This window comes from Natator depressus, chromosome 7 (genome assembly GCF_965152275.1).
Source record: "Natator depressus isolate rNatDep1 chromosome 7, rNatDep2.hap1, whole genome shotgun sequence".
Lineage (NCBI taxonomy): Eukaryota > Metazoa > Chordata > Testudines > Cheloniidae > Natator > Natator depressus.
In genome coordinates, this window is record NC_134240.1 from 48,126,899 (window position 1) to 48,144,123 (window position 17,225).

Genomic DNA, 17,225 nt, shown 5'->3' on the forward strand with positions numbered 1-17,225 from the left:
AGTCTCTAGGGCTGATCGGTGCCGCTGTCACGCACCAACCCAATGCCTCTCCAGGCCATTGCAGAGCCATGTTGGCCGGTCTCCCCATGGGACAAGTCTCCCCGTGGGCCAGCGGGATGAGCGGGGCTCGCCCTGGGTGAGACTGAAACAGTTTGTGTCCTGCAGGCCGGGTGGAGTCGGAGCTGCTGCACACCTACAGCTACGTGGACCCCTTCGACGTGCTGATTCTGTGCGTGCGTGTGGCAGTGCTGACCGCCGTGACGCTGACCGTGCCCATCGTCCTATTCCCGGTAGGTGATGCCACCCGCCAGCCACAGGGGTGGGTGAGGGGACAGGGCCTTTCCCCCGCCATCAGAGGTTCTGGCTCCCTGTGCAGTGCCCCACACTGGGGAACACTGGCGCCATGGTCTCAGGCCCCTGCACGGCTTCAGTTGGCACAGGCTGGCCGCTTGTGGGTAGTGCCAGCAGAGGCTGGATGGGCCTTGGCAACTGAGGGCAGCCCAGTGTGGAGCCCTGGCACCGCGTGGTCCTTGTCAGACCTGGGGTTTCTCTGGCTGGGCCTGGCCCTGCATGGGCCGTGGTGAGCACGGGAGGGACATGACAGCAGCAGGAAATGGACATTTATACAAACTTCAGGAAGGGAGTTATGGAGGCCAGCCAGGGACTGGGGTGAGCGGGGCCTAGGGACCACAGTGATGGGCACCATACTACAGGTTGGCCCTCGCGGGTGTGGGGCAAGTGGGGCCCAGAGGCCATGGTGATGGGCACCATACTACAGGGAGTCCATGGCGGGTGTGGTGGGCCCAGAGCAGGCTGGGCTCCGGAAAGGGAACTGGCTGTGGGCCCAACGCTGGGAATGCAGTCTGACCCTCTCCCCACTAGGTGCGCCGTGCCATCCAGCAGATGCTCTTCCAAGGCAAGGACTTCAGTTGGGTCCGTCACACGGCGATCGCTGTGGTCCTGCTGAGCACCATCAACCTGCTGGTCATCTTTGCCCCCTCCATCCTCGGCATCTTCGGCCTGATTGGTGAGTCCTGGCGCGTACTGCCTGCGCCACCCCCACGGCGCTGCAGGGAGCCCGGCACTGCAGGGAGCCCAGCACTCCCCACACTGGCACCCTGTAGGCTGGGACATAGTGTCTGGTCTGTCGTACCAGATTCCCAGCCCCCCGGCCCGTGAAATCCACTGCTCCTCCCCAGCACAAGGGTAGTCTCCCATGCGCACTGCCCCCTGCTGGCCTGCCTCAGCCCTGGGCTGGAGGAACCTGTACAAACACGGCTCGGCCACACAAGGGAAGGAGTGCCGGTGGGGAAACTGAGGCACTGAGTGTCCTTTGCCTAAGGCCACAGAGTGAGTCGGTAGCAGTGCTGGGATCGGACCCCAGTGGTGAGGGAGTTCAGTCTCCACAGCCTGCTACAGGGGAGACAGCACTGCCTACTGGTTAGGGCTGGCCTAGCAATCTGGACAACCTCAGCTAGGTCACATCCCCTCTCTGTGCTTCAGTGTCCCCTCCCAGCCTGGGGCTGTCTGCTCCATTCCCTGCTCAGCCCACGATCTCTGCCCCACAGCACTATCAGTACAGCATTGATCGACACTTCAACTGAGCTCCCCCAACTCCTCTCAGGAGTGGCCCAGACAGACAAAAGGCCCCCCTCCCTTTGCTGCTCCCCTCTGATCATTGTAACCACAGGATTTAAATGCGGCACCAGCTGCTCTCCATTGTCCCTGGACTCTGGAGTCCCGGCTTGTCCACTGTGTTAGCTCAAAGCCCAGGGCTCAAGGCTGAAGCCTGGGGGCTTCTCTTTGTTTGCAGTTTGGGTGTTTTTTTAATTCCTGTTCTGCCTCTGCACTCATCATGCCAGATCTGTTCCTAGTATCAGGGGATAGCCGTGTTAGTCTGTATCCACAAAACCGATGAGGAGTCTGGTGGCACCTTAAAAACTAACAGATTTATTTGGGCATAAGCTTTCGTGGGTAAAAAACCCACTTCTTTGGACTCCTCATTAGATCTGTTCCTGGGATCCCTGGCTGGCCACGGGGCAAGGCTGGCACCTAGGGATTGTGCCAGGGTGGCTAGTCCCACTGTTTCCAAGGAAGCTAATAGAGGGGGGGAGGTTTGGATCTAGCCAGGTCTGGGGCTTGGCTTGGGGTCAGGTGGTTGTGGGGGGCTGGGAGCTGCTGGCTGCTCCCCCGCGCCTCCGTACCCATTCTCTCCTGATGTTCTCCAGGTGCCACGTCAGCCCCCTGCCTCATCTTCATCTTCCCGGCCATCTTCTACATTCGCATCGTACCCAAGGACAAGGAGCCCCCGAAGTCCACCCCCAAGATCCTGGTACATCCTCTCCAGCCAAGCTGACTGTTGGGGGGAATCGTGCCACTAATGGGCACTGCATGGGGATGATTTAGTTGGGGATTGGTCCTGCTTTGAGCAGGGGGTTGGACTAGATGACCTCCTGAGGTCCCTTCCAGCCTAGGATTCTATGCAGAGGGTGGCCCTGGGCCAGCATTGACTCTGCTTTTGGGGCCCCCTCCAGAGGCCTCCCGCCCAACTCTCAGGGGTGCTGGGCACTGACCCCCCCACTGAGAGGCCATAGGACCAGCAGGGCAATCGGCACAGCTGAGGTCATGCCTCCCTGCCAGTGTGTTTCAAATCAGTCACCTAACATTAATAGCTATCAATATTCTGAAAACAATGGCCTTAATTTCCAGAGTCCTCCCCTCTGTGTGTATGGGGGGGGCACAATTTTAGGGGGAACCACAAATCCCTCGCACTTTGCAGAGGGTTGGCTCTCACTTTAGAAGCAAGGAGGCGCATTTATAGCATGGGAGGCTCCTCAGATGTCACGAAGATACAACCCACGAGTCCTGAATCTGAGACCATCACCACTAACCACTAGACCCCACTCCCCTCCCACAGCCAGGGATAGAACCTAAGTTCCCTCTAAGCTGCACAGCTGTGCATCAGGCTATTAAGGGCCACGCAGGCATGCAGCAGGGAGAGGCACCTCTCATCTGGCCCCGGACTGCTGTGGCAAGAGAGGGCTGGGGGGAGTCGAGTCCTCTCTCCCCAGGGCAGCCTGCACCCCAACCCCCTCATCCCCAGCCCCATCCCAGAGCCCGCACCCCCAGCCAGAGCCCTCACCCCCTGCAATCCAACCCCCTGCCCCAGCCCTGAACCCCCTCCCACACTCTGAACCCCTCTGCCCCAACCTGCCACACATCACCTCCAAATATGAACATAACAACATTCATTCCACACATGGATGTAAAAAACATAGAGGGACCATTGGATAGAACACAGGAGTCCTGAATCTCAGCCACACCACCACCACTAAGCCACACTCCCTCCCAGAGCTGGGGATAGAACCCAGGAATCCTGGCGCCTAACCCCCACTCTAACCACTGGACCTTGGGAGGAAAGGGCCTGCAGAAGAAAGGGAGATAGTTATAACAATTAAGTTTGGGCCGGGGGGGAGGGGATGAGCTGTGTGTCTGAGGGGCATGGGTGGGTGTGGTCAGGTGCAGAGCTGTGTGTCTGAAGGGTACAGGGGGCGATGTCAGGGGTGGAGCTGTGTGTTTGGGGATGCAGGTGGGTGGTGTCAAGGGTGGAGCTGTGCGTCTGAGGGGCATGGTTGGGGCGGAGTTGTGTTTCTGAGGGGCACAGTTGGGTGGGGTTGAGGTCAGAGCTGTGTGTCTGAGGGGCACGGGTGGGCTGGATTGGGGGCGGAGCTGTGTGTCTGGGGAGCGTGGGTGGGTGAGGTTGGGGGCGGAGCTGTGTGTCTGGGGAGAGCAGGTGGGTGAGCTTGGGGGCGGAGCTGTGTGTCTGGGGAGCACGGGTGGGTGAGGTTGGGGGCCGAGCTGTGTGTCTGGGGAGAGCGGGTGGGTGAGGTTGGGGCGGAGCTGTGTGTCTGGGGAGCGCGGGTGGGTGAGGTTGGGGGCGGAGCTGTGTGTCTGGGGAGCGCGGGTGGGTGAGCTTGGGGGCGGAGCTGTGTGTCTGGGGAGCGCGGGTGGGTGACGTTGGGGCGGAGCTGTGTGTCTGGGGAAAGCGGGTGGGTGAGGTTGGGGCGGAGCTGTGTGTCTGGGGAGCGCGGGTGGGTGACGTTGGGGCGGAGCTGTGTGTCTGGGGAAAGCGGGTGGGTGACGTTGGGGCGGAGCTGTGTGTCTGGGGAGAGCAGGTGGGTGAGGTTGGGGGCGGAGCTGTGTGTCAGAGGGGCAGAGGTGGGCTGGGTCGAGGTCGGAGCTCTGTGTCTGAGGGGCAGAGGTGGGCAAGGTTGAGGGTTGAGCTGTGTCTGAGGGGCTCTGGGTAGGTGAGGTTGGGGGTGGAGCTCTGTGTCTGAGGGGTGGGGTGGGCGGGGTCAGATGTCTGGAGCTGTGCCCGGTGGGCCGAGCCCGCCCTGGGGCTGATGTCTCCTGCCCCCTGTCTCCTCCCTTGCAGGCTGCCGGCTTCGCGGGCCTCGGCGTGCTCTTCATGGTCATGAGTCTCAGCTTCATCATCAGCGACTGGACGATGGGTGGCGGCAAGAGCGGGGGCAGCCACTAAGAGGGCAACAGGAGGCACCCTCCTGCCCCAGCCCCACACCCTGGGAGATGGGGCTGACTGAGCCATGCTCCCCTGCCCCTGTCCTGCTGCTAGTACTGTCCAGCGACCCGGTCCTCACCACTGCCGAACCAGGGATTCACCCGCAGCCCTGTGACACTACTGGGATTTTCCCAGCGCAGGCGAGCCAGCCCTTCGCAGCCAATGAATGTAGCATGGGGGGGCCGAGCAATCCGTGGGCCTGGCTGGGCTGGGCCAGTCCGGCCGGGGAGCTTCAAGTGCCAGAAGGAGGAGAAGCAGGTCTAATGGTTGTAGCATGGGAGTGGGCTCTATTCCCAGCTCTGCCCTTGTCCGGCTAGGTGAGCTTGCCTCAGTTTTCCCATCTGTAAAATGGGGCTGCTACTTCCCTACCTCACTGGGGGCTGGCCGCGAGACGGAGCCGCTCCATGCACATGTGGAGCAGCCAGAAGCCCCCCGATGGTGGTGCCAGCGAGGCAGGCAGAGGATTGTTCCAGGGGGGCAGGAAACAGGAAGCAAGTGCTGCCAAGTGGGAAGTGACGCAGACAGAGGGCATGTCCTGTCAGGGAGCAGCTCGGCGGTGAAAAAGAAACGAAATGGGGCAGGGTGTAGTGCTGTCCCGTCCTGTGCCTCAGTTTCTTTTTCCCTGCTGGGGCACAGGGCCAAACATGCCCTTCCGAAGTCCCTTTTCCTGTTGAGTGGGGGGGGTCCCACGCTCTGTGAGGCAGCAGCAGAGTTGTGCTAAGCCCGCAGCCATGATCTCACACCTGCCAAGGAGGGTGGCATTTGGGGTGAACTGAGGGGCAGGGACACCCTGCACTGGAGGGAGCAGTGCCTTGGCATGTCTCACCTTGGCCCGTGTGGGTGGAGGGTCCAATGCCAGCCCTGGTATGCCCCCCCCTCATCTGCTATCACAAAGGGGGCCTTGCCCGCTGCCTGGATCAGCTTCCTGCCCCACAGCACTGAGAGACATGGCCCAACCATGCCCCCTTCTCAGGAGGGCCTTCCCCACTGGCTGGCAGAGGGTGCCCCACTGAGAGTTGGCAGTGTGTGCTGGGAATTGTGACCCTGCCATTGAGCCTGTATAGAAACTAAACAATCCCTAAAAATTGATTTGCTGCTAATGGAAATAGTTTAGGAGAACCTACATTAATTTATATTGTATATGTGTACACACACACATACACACACACATGCGCGCACGTACACACATACTGTTGTTATTGTGTTACTGACCTTGCGGTTAGTGATTTCCATAGGGTGCCCATCCCATGCAGACCGTGTCAGAGCTGGGAGGGTCCAGTGAAATCGTGTTTGGTTGGCTGCTGTCTTCAATTTGGGATGCCCCCTCGTTACTGCTTGTGGTGGGCATGAGGAGAATCAGTTCACCATGGGCCTCTCCTTTTGTCCTCCCACCCGGCCAGTTCGCTGGGGTGAAGCCAAACCTGGGGGCGCGAGCAGCGTGCACCTGTTTAATATCTTCTGCCCCCCTTTGGACAGGTCTTCTCCACCTCTCTGACCTGTGGTCCCATCAGACTTCAGCCCAAACCAAAGATGGCTCCCAGCCCTCTCCACATGCTATGGTCATGGGTCCCTCTTCCTCAGGGTCTGGCTGGCTGAGGGGCAGGACATGGGCAGAAGAAGCTACCGTGGATGTGGCCTCCTCCCAGACCCACAGCAGGGGCCGTTCTTGGTGCCTTAGAGTGGGGAGACCTGCAGAGCTCCCTAGCTGGCTGTGGGTGGGGGTCCCCAGGCAGTGAGGGGGCCTCCTGCCCTAGCTGCTAGTGAGAGTTTGACTGCGCTAGCCCTAGCGCTGTGGGAACCACGTGATGGCTTTGATTTCCCCAACGGGAGAGCCCGAGTCACTCTGAACTTTTCCTGTGTGAACCTGAGTAGTCCCGGCAGCAGGGTCCTGGTTATACTGGCTGTTGCTGGGCTGGACTGGAAAGTGAGCTGGTAGGGGTGCCTAGATTGTAGATAGAGGAAAAATCCATGCAGAGTCACAGCTCACCACCCAGCTAGTGAGGGGCTGGGCCTGTGTTCACCCTCGATCCTGGCCTAAGGGGGCAGGCTGCCTGGGTATGTGAGGGTCACTCATGGAGGGGTGAAAGCAGCAGCGTTGTATCTGTGTTGGCTGGCAGGGAACCCAGGTGGGGCTCCAGAATGGGCACCCCGCTGAGAGGAGTTTCTGGAGGCTGGGGTTCAGCTAGGAGAACTGAGGCAGGTTTTTCTGGACTCCCCCAGGTGCCTGGGCTTCTTTAACAATGCTCTTCAGACCTCCCCAGGGGTGGGGTGCTTCCCCAAGGGCCTCTCCTGCTGTCCTGCCCGCCCAGTTGGCTCCCCCAGACCTGAAGCCAGAGCTGGGGGGCCAGCAGGGTGAACCAGCTGCCTTCTTGGGTATACAGCCACATGCAGGCCTGCGGTGCTGATGCTGTGGGGCGCCTGGGGTTCCTGCCTGAGGCCTCCCCGGGCCCGGCTGCAGTGTCACACCTTCAGTGGCCAGGGCACCCATGGGCACAGGGGGCTGTTTGTGGCCGCGGTGACTCAGGGACGTCCCAAACCAAGGCACAGCCGCTCCCCAAGGGCCCGGCCAGGACTCTCTCCCGGGTTTGGCCAAGCAGAGGAGGGTCCCTGGGCTGGAGCGAGACCCATTCATGTCCTGTGGGGGGCAGCCCTAATGGCTGGGGGCAGACGAGGGTGATCAGTGGGGAGGAGGGGTCAGGGTGGGTGTGTATGTAACCCATATGCCTCCTGGGTGTTGTGCTCTGTCCCCTCTCGTGGTACAGAGACCACTTAGAGATTAGTGAGTCTGCTACAGCTGTAGCTCAGAGGCACGTGGCTTTTAGCTGTCACAGTAGAGGCTCATACACTAAGCTCCAGAGGTCCCAGGTTCCATCCCGCCTGCCAATGACTGGGGTCTTGTACATGTACACGAGGGGGGCAGGGCCCATGGGGGGAGCTGGTGATGTGCTGGCAGGTTCCATTCTGAAGGACAGGGAACACCCTGGGCAGCAGAGGAACGTGGGGCTTGATCTCCCGAACAGAGAACACCGGTGGCTCAGCCCACGGCACCAAGGTGACAGGCACCAAATACCTATGCAGTGTAATGAGTCATGGTCTACGGGATGATGCTGCCCCCTGCTGCCCAGGGTCGTCATTGCCTTCAATGCATCCGATGAAGTGAGCTGTAGCTCACGAAAGCTTATGCTCAAATAAATTGGTTAGTCTCTAAGGTGCCACAAGTACTCCTTTTCTTTTTGCGAATACAGACTAACACGGCTGCTACTCTGAAACTTGCCTCAGGCAGGCTCTAGCTCCCAGCATGACTGGGTGGTTTGGGTGTGTCACATGCCCCTCGGTGAGCTGAGGGAGGTCCTGGGGGCGACCCCCCGCACCTGTGCCCTGGGAGATACTTGCCCTGTAAGCCAAAGAGCAATTGGAGAGCAGGTCGGGAGCACCCCACACGAGCTGGGGGACATGGGGAGAACAGGCCTATGTTGATGTGCAATAAGGCGATGCTGTGGGGTGCACTAATGTATTCGGATGGCAGAGGACATGGGGATTGAGGGCTGGGGAAGGAACAGCGCCCCTCCCTCTGTGCCCTCCCCCTCATGCCCCAGATGTCAGGGGGCGGGTGGGCACGTGTAGGGCATCCGGCCCATGGCTGCCAGCAGGATGGCCCTTCTACCCCATGAGTGCAACCCCTGCTCTCCCACTAATGCAGGGCCAATGGCAGGCCTGTAGAGGGCGTTCTGCCCATGCACTGCAGCCCCTACCCAGCACCCACCCGGCACAATGGAAAGATGCCCACAGATGTCAGGGACGCAGGATCGGGCCCGAAGCCAGTGCATTATGCGCCATCACGTCCCCTCCACAAGGGGCGAGCAGAGCATCTCCCCACCCTCCCCCCACCCCTGCCCCTGCCATCCACCGCTGGGGAAGCGGGCCAGGGTGCAGATTCCCACCCTGTGCTAAACCCTCCCTGCAGCCTTGTGCTAACACTGTCTGACTACCTGCCAGCCCGCTGCTCCAGCCCGCAGCACCACCCAGCCGCCCGCCTGCCCCCATCATTCCTCTGGGCGCCACATGCCCAGGAACCTCTAGGTCACGCCAAAAAATGAGCCGTCGCCTCCCAGGCTCCAGCTGCTGCGTGACAGGCACCCTATGAATTCAGTGGGCGGGGGGTAGGGGATGTGCTGGGACACACACGGCGAGGGGTATTTTTGGCAGCCCTCTGATTGCAAGCGAAATTAAGCAACACACCATTTCTTGGGGTTGACTGAGTGCAAATGAAGTAACTCAGAGACGTATTTTTGTATCGGGGTGCAGGAAGCTGGACAGCTTTGTGTCAATACTGTATATAAAAGTAGGGGTTTCTAAGGCGCGCTGTGTGGCTCTTGGTAGCTCTGTATAGTGGATATATACGTAGTCAGTGGAGAGGGACCACTCTACCAGATGACCTGCCTACGCCGCAGAGAACTGACCACGAGATTGGGCCATTCCATAGGCCGGTGGCCACTGCGACATTGGCTACTAGGGGACGTCTCCAGATGTCGCTGTGCCGGTGTTAAACCGTCTCCCAGTAGCCTGTGGAGGCTCTCCATCAGATCAGGGCCCTAGTGAAGAGTGGGGAGGGCTAGACAGTCGCAAAGCTAAAGAGTGTTTTAAGTCAGCTTTATAAGAGCCCCATCCTGCAAGGTGCTGAGCGCCAGCCCGGCAGGGGCAGACATTGCAATCAGTGGATGCTACTTGCCTCCCAGGAAGGGCTCAGCACCAGCACCACTCCCACGATTGAGCCACAGTCTTGGTTACCTGGGGGCTCTGTGGTATTGGAGAGCTCAAGTTGCTGTGCCCTGCTGGCGTGGCAAGGGAGGTGTGGGGAGGCTTGTAACCACAACCAGGGCTCTCTGCTTCTCCCATCTTGGCCGTGCTCAGTGGGTCGTTGCGCTAGGGCGCGTGTGCCCCTGCCTGCCCATTAAGAGGTGGCGGGGCCCAGGTCAGTTTAGCCAGGTGGTGGCAGGTTGGTCCGGCCATCCCTCTCCATTGCTCTGTCCATGAGGCAGCTCAGCAGGCTCCAGCGTAAGGGGTAAAGGGGATTTCAGTCTCACTCTGCATTCGGGGCCCTCCTGCGGGGGTCGGGCTGAGCCTCCAGTGCCAGCCCTGGCCTCCGATGTCCTGTTCCTTCCCTAGCGCATTCCCAGCCTGTGAAGGGGGAGCGAGGCGCTGGCCAAGGAGCCGCGTAGCTGTAGTGTGTGATAGGGCTAGCGGTCAGTTTTAAATTATATGGTTAAATTAGATTTTTATTTGGAAAGGAAACAACCCCCCCCCCTTTTTAAATAACAATAAAGGAAAAGCAAAACCTCCTTGGATCCGTGTGTTCTTGACGCTGGGAGCCAATGAGACGGATCCAGCGTGCAGAGAGCTGAGATCCTGCAGAACTACATGCGTGCGTGACTGCAGTGCACACGCCAGACCCATGGTAAAGACCCGTGTCAACTGTGGCTCAGGCACAGAACGGGACATACAGCACACACGGATCAGTGGGGAGCCACCCCCACTGTAAGTCACTCGCTTGTGAATTACTGCATGGCATGGTGACTGCCTCTATACAAACCAATGAGCTCAGCCTCTTCCCCTGCGGCCAAAGGCAGATCTAAGGAGTTTATGTTTATTCCCTTCTGGGGTTGAGATGAGTGTAAGGTAGGCCTTTCATCTGGGCAGACTGAAAATGGACACAAGGAAATCATTATTGGTGCAGCATGCAAAATTAACACGTGGAACTCACTGCTACAATGTACCACTTTGGCCACCAGCAAAGTAGCTTTTTGTTGTTCGTTCTTGTTGTTTTTTAAGGATGAGGCATTTATATAGAGAATGAAAACACCCAGAGTTATCATGGAGAGACTCAAACATCTAGAAAGGTTTTAAAGCCACATGCTTCAGGGCATAAACCAACTAGGACTTAATGCAGGTCAGGAAGGAACTGCCCCTATGGACAGGTTGTTCGGTCATTGTCCACTAGGGGCTTTCTTTCACTTTCCTCTGAAACAGCTGCTGCTGGGTTGCCGTGCTCTGCCAGTTCCTGTGTCCCATGCACGTATGTGAGCGGGTTGGCAGTGCAGCAGGCACATGCTCTCTGTGGTACAGTGGGCGCACGGCAGCAGAAGCCCAGTCTGTGATTGCTGCAGAGCGACTGTGCACAGTGCAGTAAGCGCGATGAAGACGTTGGTCCCTAGGTCACAGGGGAGACACATCAGTGTCAGCCCAGCCTGCAAGTGTCTGTTCTAAGGTCCCTGATGCACGGGGAGGTGGGTCAGGCCTCCTCTGCTTGGGGAGCCCAGGGCAATTGCTGCCTGGGCCCGGCCCCATCAGCGCTCGTTTGCTGTCACTGTGTGGGTGGAGCCGAGGCAATGGAGAGCACAGTCAGGCAAGCTCCAGCGACGCTGCCGTTCAGTGAGCTGCACACACAGCCTCGATTCGAGGTAACTCTGCTCCAGCCAAAAAAACGTGGGGCTGCTGTTTTGTCCAGCATCATGAATGAAACACGCCAGGGTTAGGCCAGGCTTCGGATTGGAGACCACCCCACAGCGCTCCAGGAGCCAGTGTATGGATGAGTTGGGGCTCTTGCATAGTGCTAGGGACAACTGCGCAGCAGGGAATGGGGGAGGATCACCTCTGCACTCAGGGTCACTGCCCCAGCTGCGTGCTAGGGCCTCTGGGCAGCAGGGAATGGGGGGGGGGGGGCTGTCACCTCTTCGCTTAGGGTCACTGCCCCAGGCCTGTGCTAGGGGCGCTGGGCAGCAGGGAATAGGGGGGTGTTGCCTCTTCTCTCCGGGTTACTGCCCCAGGCCCATGCTAGGGGTGTTGGGCAGCAGGTAAGAGCCAGCCCTAGCCCTGCAGAACTTAACTAGACATGTTGTGGGGGAGACGCACCCAGCAGCCCAGTGGCAGAAGCAGGCGTAGAAGCCAGGTCTCCCAAGCCCCGATGCTCTACTTTGCCCACTGGTCCATGCTGCCCCAGCTGGACAGTTTGGCAGATGGCGTGCTCATCTCCCCGCTGGCCGAGGGGGCTCTGGGCAAGCCCAGCAGCACAGAGAGCAGTCAGGACTGTGTCGCAGCAACCAGCTATTTCTTGGGCCAGGCTCTGACCATGCAGGAGACATGGGGCTGCAGGGTTGAGGGGAAGTGCCCCACCCGACCCCTGGCAGCACGCCAACAGCCTGGCAATGGCAGGATGGGAACAGGGAGTCCCAGGTAGAGGGCAGCTGCTAGGCCTGCACGGCGTGCCATGAGGTTAGCTGCATGGCAAGTCATCCCCTGGCCTTCGTCTGGTGCTTTGCTCACAGGCAGGTGGCTGGGGCACTGCTGTGGGTTGTGAGGGCAGCGAAGCAGGGGAGATGGGGGCTGGCGAAGAGGGTGAAACCAGTGGCTGGATGGGGGCCTGATCCTGCTGCCCATATCAATTGTCCCCTCACACCAGGGCCTGTCACAGGGTAACTGGCCCTTTAAGGGCGCTGGACTCAACCCCTGCCCGTTACCAGGCTGGCAGGTGAGGCTGGGGCTCGCCCTGCAGATAAGCTGATTTAGAGACCAAGCAATGCCCCGAGAGGCAGAGACAGGCAGGGGCAGGAGCCCCAGAGCCGAGCCGGTCTCCCCATGGGCGGGGTGGAAAGGCCTGGCTGGGCAAGACCTGGGGCAGGGGCTTTCCAGGCAGCTGAACGGGGCAGGCTAGTGCAGAGGGCTCAGAGAGCTTAGGGGACCATTCCCTCCTCCAGCCTGAGCATCCATCTGCCGCCGGCCATTGGCTTCCACCCCGCTACCCCGTCCTGAGCCCAGTGACTCTAGCCAGCCCAAAGCATGCCAGGCCTCGGGAGCCCACTGGGACCAGGCGGGACCGAGAGGCCTTCAGTGCCTGAGGGAATGGCTTAGGTGAGCCTTGCCCAGGTGAACCCCAGCAGGTATCCATGTCCCATGCTGCAGAGGAAGGAAAAAACACCTAAGATGCCAGCCGGGGGGGGTTCCTGTCTGTTACCCAGCCAGAGGAAGTTCAGGTCTAGGGCAGAGGTGGGCAAACTACGGCCCGCGGGCCACATTCAGTCCATGGGACCACCCTGCCCAGCCCTTGAGCTCCCGGCCGGGGAGGCTAGTCCCTGGCCCCTTCCCTGCTGTCCCCACTCCACCGCAGCCTCTGCTTGCTGGGCCACCAGCGCTCTGTGCGGCGGGACTGCAAGCTCCTGACGGGCAGCGCGGTGGCAGGGCTGGCTCCAGCTGGGCGGCGCAGCTGCCAGTCCTGCTGCTCTGAGTGGCATGGTAAGGGAGCGGGTAGGTTGGATAAGGGGCAGGAGGTCCCGGGTGGGGGCAGTCAGGGGACAGGGAGCAGGGGGCAGTTGGATAGGCGTGGGAGTCCTGGGGGGCCTGTCAGGGGGTGGGGGTGTGGGTAGGGGTTGGGGCAGTCAGGAGACAGGGAGCAGGGGCAGTTAGATAGGGGGTGGGGTCCCGGGGGGCAGTTAGGGGTGGGGGTCCCGGGAGGGGGCAGTCAGGGGACAAGGAGCAGGGGGGGTTGGATGGGTGGAGGGTTCTGAGGGGGGCAGTCAGGGGGCGGGAAGTGGGAGGGGGCAGATAGGGGGTGGGAGCCAGGCTGTTTGGGGAGGCCCTCCATACAGTTTCGGAACCCCGATGTGGCCCTCAGGCCAAAAAGTTTGCCCACCCCAGTCTAGCAGGTGTTTGGCGCCACCTTGTGGCCAGGACTGTACTGCATGCAGATTACTGCTGGAAGCCATAGTACACTGCTGCTGAGCTTGGGGCCTGGGTCACCACCTGGCCTCAGCCAGGGCCCAGCTCCCTCCCTCACAGCCAAACGCCCGGCTGCCAGCAGAGAGAGAGAGGTAGACGCTGGGGAGGGGGACTGCCTTCCGTCTGGCGGCCGTGCCCTCCTCCGTCCCCCCACCCCACCCCACCCCCACTGCAGAATCCCAGCACAACCGGGCAACGTGGGCAGCTGGGGCTGGGCAACGCACAACACCACGGCTGAGACTGCCCGGGTGGGCCCAGGGGTGGGAGAGCGTGTCAGTGCCCCCTCTGCCTCTTCTTGTGCCCCTCTAGAAGAGGGAAAGGAGCCATGGCCCCAGGCTAGCCAGTCTGGCCAGGTGCAGGTGGGTCCCTGTGCTGCAGTCTTTGAGGGGTGGAGGACTGCTGCAGGGGCTGGGCTGTCTACACACACACACACACACATACCCTGTGGGGGTGCAAGCCCTCTGCTGAGTCACCCCCCCCCCATTCCCTGCAGCACCCCCTAGTACCGCGCTGGGATCAGTAGCAACTCAGAGGGGAGAGCACCCCCCACTGAGTCAATCATAGCACTCCCTGCAGCACAGTGCCCCCTAGTACCGCAGTGGGGCGGGGGGGACATCCTCCTCACCAGTCTCTGCAGCAAAGCACCTCCAAACATGCACTGGCATGAAGTGAACCCTCCTCCCCACCCTCTTTGCTGATTCTGAGCAGAGCTGGGAGCATGCAGCAGAATTCAGCGCCCACTCTGGATTGGACCCCCCCAGGGCCAGGAGCTCCTGCCCCCTCTACCAAGGGATTGGACTTCCATGGCATGCAGAGGAGTGAGGGCATTCCTACGGTGTCTATCAGCAACTCCTTCGTGGCACTGAGAGGTCAGCATGGCCTGCACCTCCCTGGCATGCAGCCTGCCTGGGCGCTGGTCCACTGCCACAGCGACCAGCTTGGGTCCCACATAGCCCCCCCAAGGTGCGGGGGGGGGCCAGCAGGCCCAGCAGCCCCCAAGCAGCATGTAGCAGTGGCTGGTCTGTGCGGGGAGGGGGACGGCCCGAGGAGCCCTGGGCAGGGCTGATGGCTGCGGGTCCCCAGGCTGTGTGGGCTGCCCAGCAGTCACTGTGCTGTAACAGGCTTTGGGATTCCCCCAGCTGGCCACTGGGTGGCCCCATCGCCCTGCCCGCCCCGAGGACTGTGCCCAGGGGTTATTGCCCAGAGATGCCGTGCAGGGCCAGGCTGCAGGCGGGGATGGGACAGCCAGGTGCCTTGGGGGAAGGTGGCTGGGTGGGGAGGGGGCAGGTAGGCAGGATCGGGCCCGCTGTGACTCCCTGTCTGAAATGTTTGACTAGATGCCATTTAATGCCCCTAGCAGGACTGGAACTGCGCCAGGGTCCACCACTCAGTGCTCCTGAGCCTCTCGCGCCCTCCGCTCAGGACGCCCCAGAAAAGGGCAACCCCTGCAGCTCGGATCTAGTGGGCACTGGGGTGCAAAGCACATGGGGGCTACAGGTAGCACCCCAAGCTCCAAAGCCCCCGCCCTCCCCTGGGCTGGAGCAGCAGGGCAGTATGTGCTCCCCGAGGATGCTGGGCTCTGACGTTTTCACGCCCAGGCCCTGCAGAGGTTGCTGTGAGTGGGAGGAGCCTGGGACCTATATAAGTCAGTCCTAGACCCAGGCGGAGAGGTGTTACGTGGTGCTGCAGGAAACAGCCCCAGACTAGGGCAGGGGGAGCCACGCTGCCCCGTGCCGGAGAAGAAGGTACTGAACGTAGAGGGGGTTGGGCATAGACCAGGGCCTCTGCGTAAGGACTGCATGTGCAGAGTATGGAGAGCTTAAGGGGAAAGAGACTAAAAGGGGGTAAATGGGGGGGGGGACTTGAAATACTGATTGATAAGAACTGCCTTGTTCTCTGGCTTCCTACCCCCCCCCCCACTTTTCTGGGATGGCCAGGTCATCCCAGCCCCCCAGGCAATCCCTTAGGGATATTGGGGGTGAGCAGTGGGGCATTCCTCCTGTTCTCTGCCTGTAGCACAGAATCGTCTAGAGTTTGGGCTTGTTCTGGTTGCTTGGTTTAACATGTGGGTGCTGGTGGGGTGCTGGCCTGTGAGAGATCAGACTGAGTGACCTGGTGAGCCCATTGAGCAGAGTCAGAGCTCAAGGCTGCTTTAGGTCGCAGACCCCCAGCCATCACCTGTCTGGATTGCAGTCACCCTGAGACTCGCCAACTATCCCAGCAGGTCGGACCATAGAAGAGCTGGCCAGCCATTTTCAGTCTATTACTCAATTCCCTACAAAATGCAGCTCTTCAGAGAACAAACTGTGACGAAGTTGGGATTTTTGTAGTGTTTTATATGAATAGCGTGTGTGTGCCTCAGTTTCCCTGTGTGCTGCATGTTTAACAAGGTGGTGGGAGAGGGTTTGTTGTTGCAAAGGCCCAGGTGTGACCTCGCCTAGTGGCCAGGACCCCCGGACAATGGCCTGGAGATGGGGAACCCTAACAACTGGTGACCTAGTGACTAAGAGGCTCACCCCAGCTTGGCAGTCTGGCCAGGGGGAGGACAAACGACTGAGGAGAGAGGACCCTGGTGACCTGACCAACCACTTCCAGCCAGAGGGGAACAAAGGACAGAAGAGAGAGGGCCCCAGCAACCTGTTTACCTGGAACGGAAGGCAAAGGACAGGGGAGGAGCTGATGGAGCCCTTGCTCTCAGATGCCCAGCTGGAAAGCGCAGGGTCTTGGGACTGGAGAGAGAGAGAGCAGGCAGAGCCCACCTGGATGCAGGGGAGACTGAGATGTGCTGTGCTGAGGGCAGCCAGGCCTGAGGGCCCAGAGAGTTTCCTATGCTGTGTTCAGACGCTCAATAAACCCTCCTGTTTTACGCTGACTGAGAGTTGCTCTGGTCTAGAGATCAGGGTTGCATTATTCCCTCTGGGAGTGGAGGCTCTGGGGGTCCAGAAGGAGTGGACTCCCTGAGGGGGGTGAACAGCTAGAGACAGGCGTGCTAAGGCTCAGAGAGGTGCAGTTCCAGGAGGCTGAAGGACTTAACGCCCGAGACAGAGTGGACCCCCGAGAAGGGCTGTTACACTGAAGAGGGTTCCGCCCAGGGACCGTACAGGGCCAAGAGTGGGCGCAACCTGTGAGTCCGTGATACAAACTATGTGTGAATTCAGGTCGAATTCAGCTAATCCTTTTGGCCAAATAAAAAAAACAGGAAACTATTTTTTTTTCTCCAAAAATGTCAAAACTTCATTCAAGTGTCCAAAAAAAAAAAAGTCTCGATGCTTTGTTTCAGAACCAGCCCCACAAGTGGAAATGCTGTGTAGATTTGGCCCAAATGGCTTTTTATTTTTTCATTTTTCGCTGAGGGGGGAAAAAATACCAGGGGGAAAAAGGTTTATTTCAAATGAATCACAGTGTTCAGTTTGACCCCGAGCCAAAAAAAAAAAAATCATTAAGTCCCTCGGTTCTTGACATGAGTCCATACCTGCAGTTATGAAGAGTTTATCTGTGCTTGATTTGTAATGAGAGAGGGCCAGGGCTCAATCTGGTTTTTTTTCCTTTCATAACAGACGCGCCGGGCCCGGGGGTGCCGGGGTTCCTAACCGCCAGGCCTGGAGATGCCGGGGCTCTGAACTGCCTGGCCCAAGGGTGCCAGGGCTCTGAACTGCCAGGCCCGGAGGTGCTGGCTCAGCCCTTACACAAATTAAGCACTGGGTTGACTAGTGACTCCGCAGCTTTCCCTGCGCACAGGATAGTTTATTTAGGATACGGGCATCACAGAGAAAACATAATCAAACAGCGAACAATCAACCGGTCTCCACGCTTGCTAAACTTACCAGGTGTCTCCATCTTTCCCCGCGTGGGTAACCGGGCTGTGTCCTTCCAGTCC

The 17,225-nt window shown here is 59.7% G+C and overlaps 1 protein-coding gene across 2 annotated transcripts in view; it reads left to right on the plus strand.

Moving 5' to 3' along the window:
* SLC38A3 (solute carrier family 38 member 3) overlaps nucleotides 1-9,894 on the plus strand; it is a 73,541-nt gene extending 63,647 nt beyond the window's left edge. For both annotated transcript variants that reach the window (XM_074958350.1, XM_074958351.1), the window contains 4 exons: nucleotides 166-290; nucleotides 883-1,027; nucleotides 2,229-2,332; nucleotides 4,436-9,894. In XM_074958350.1, the coding sequence (XP_074814451.1) occupies nucleotides 166-290; nucleotides 883-1,027; nucleotides 2,229-2,332; nucleotides 4,436-4,540 (479 nt within the window). In that variant the 3' untranslated portion in view covers nucleotides 4,541-9,894. The remainder of the gene's footprint in view (nucleotides 1-165; nucleotides 291-882; nucleotides 1,028-2,228; nucleotides 2,333-4,435) is intronic.
* The last annotated feature ends 7,331 nt before the right edge of the window (nucleotides 9,895-17,225 follow it).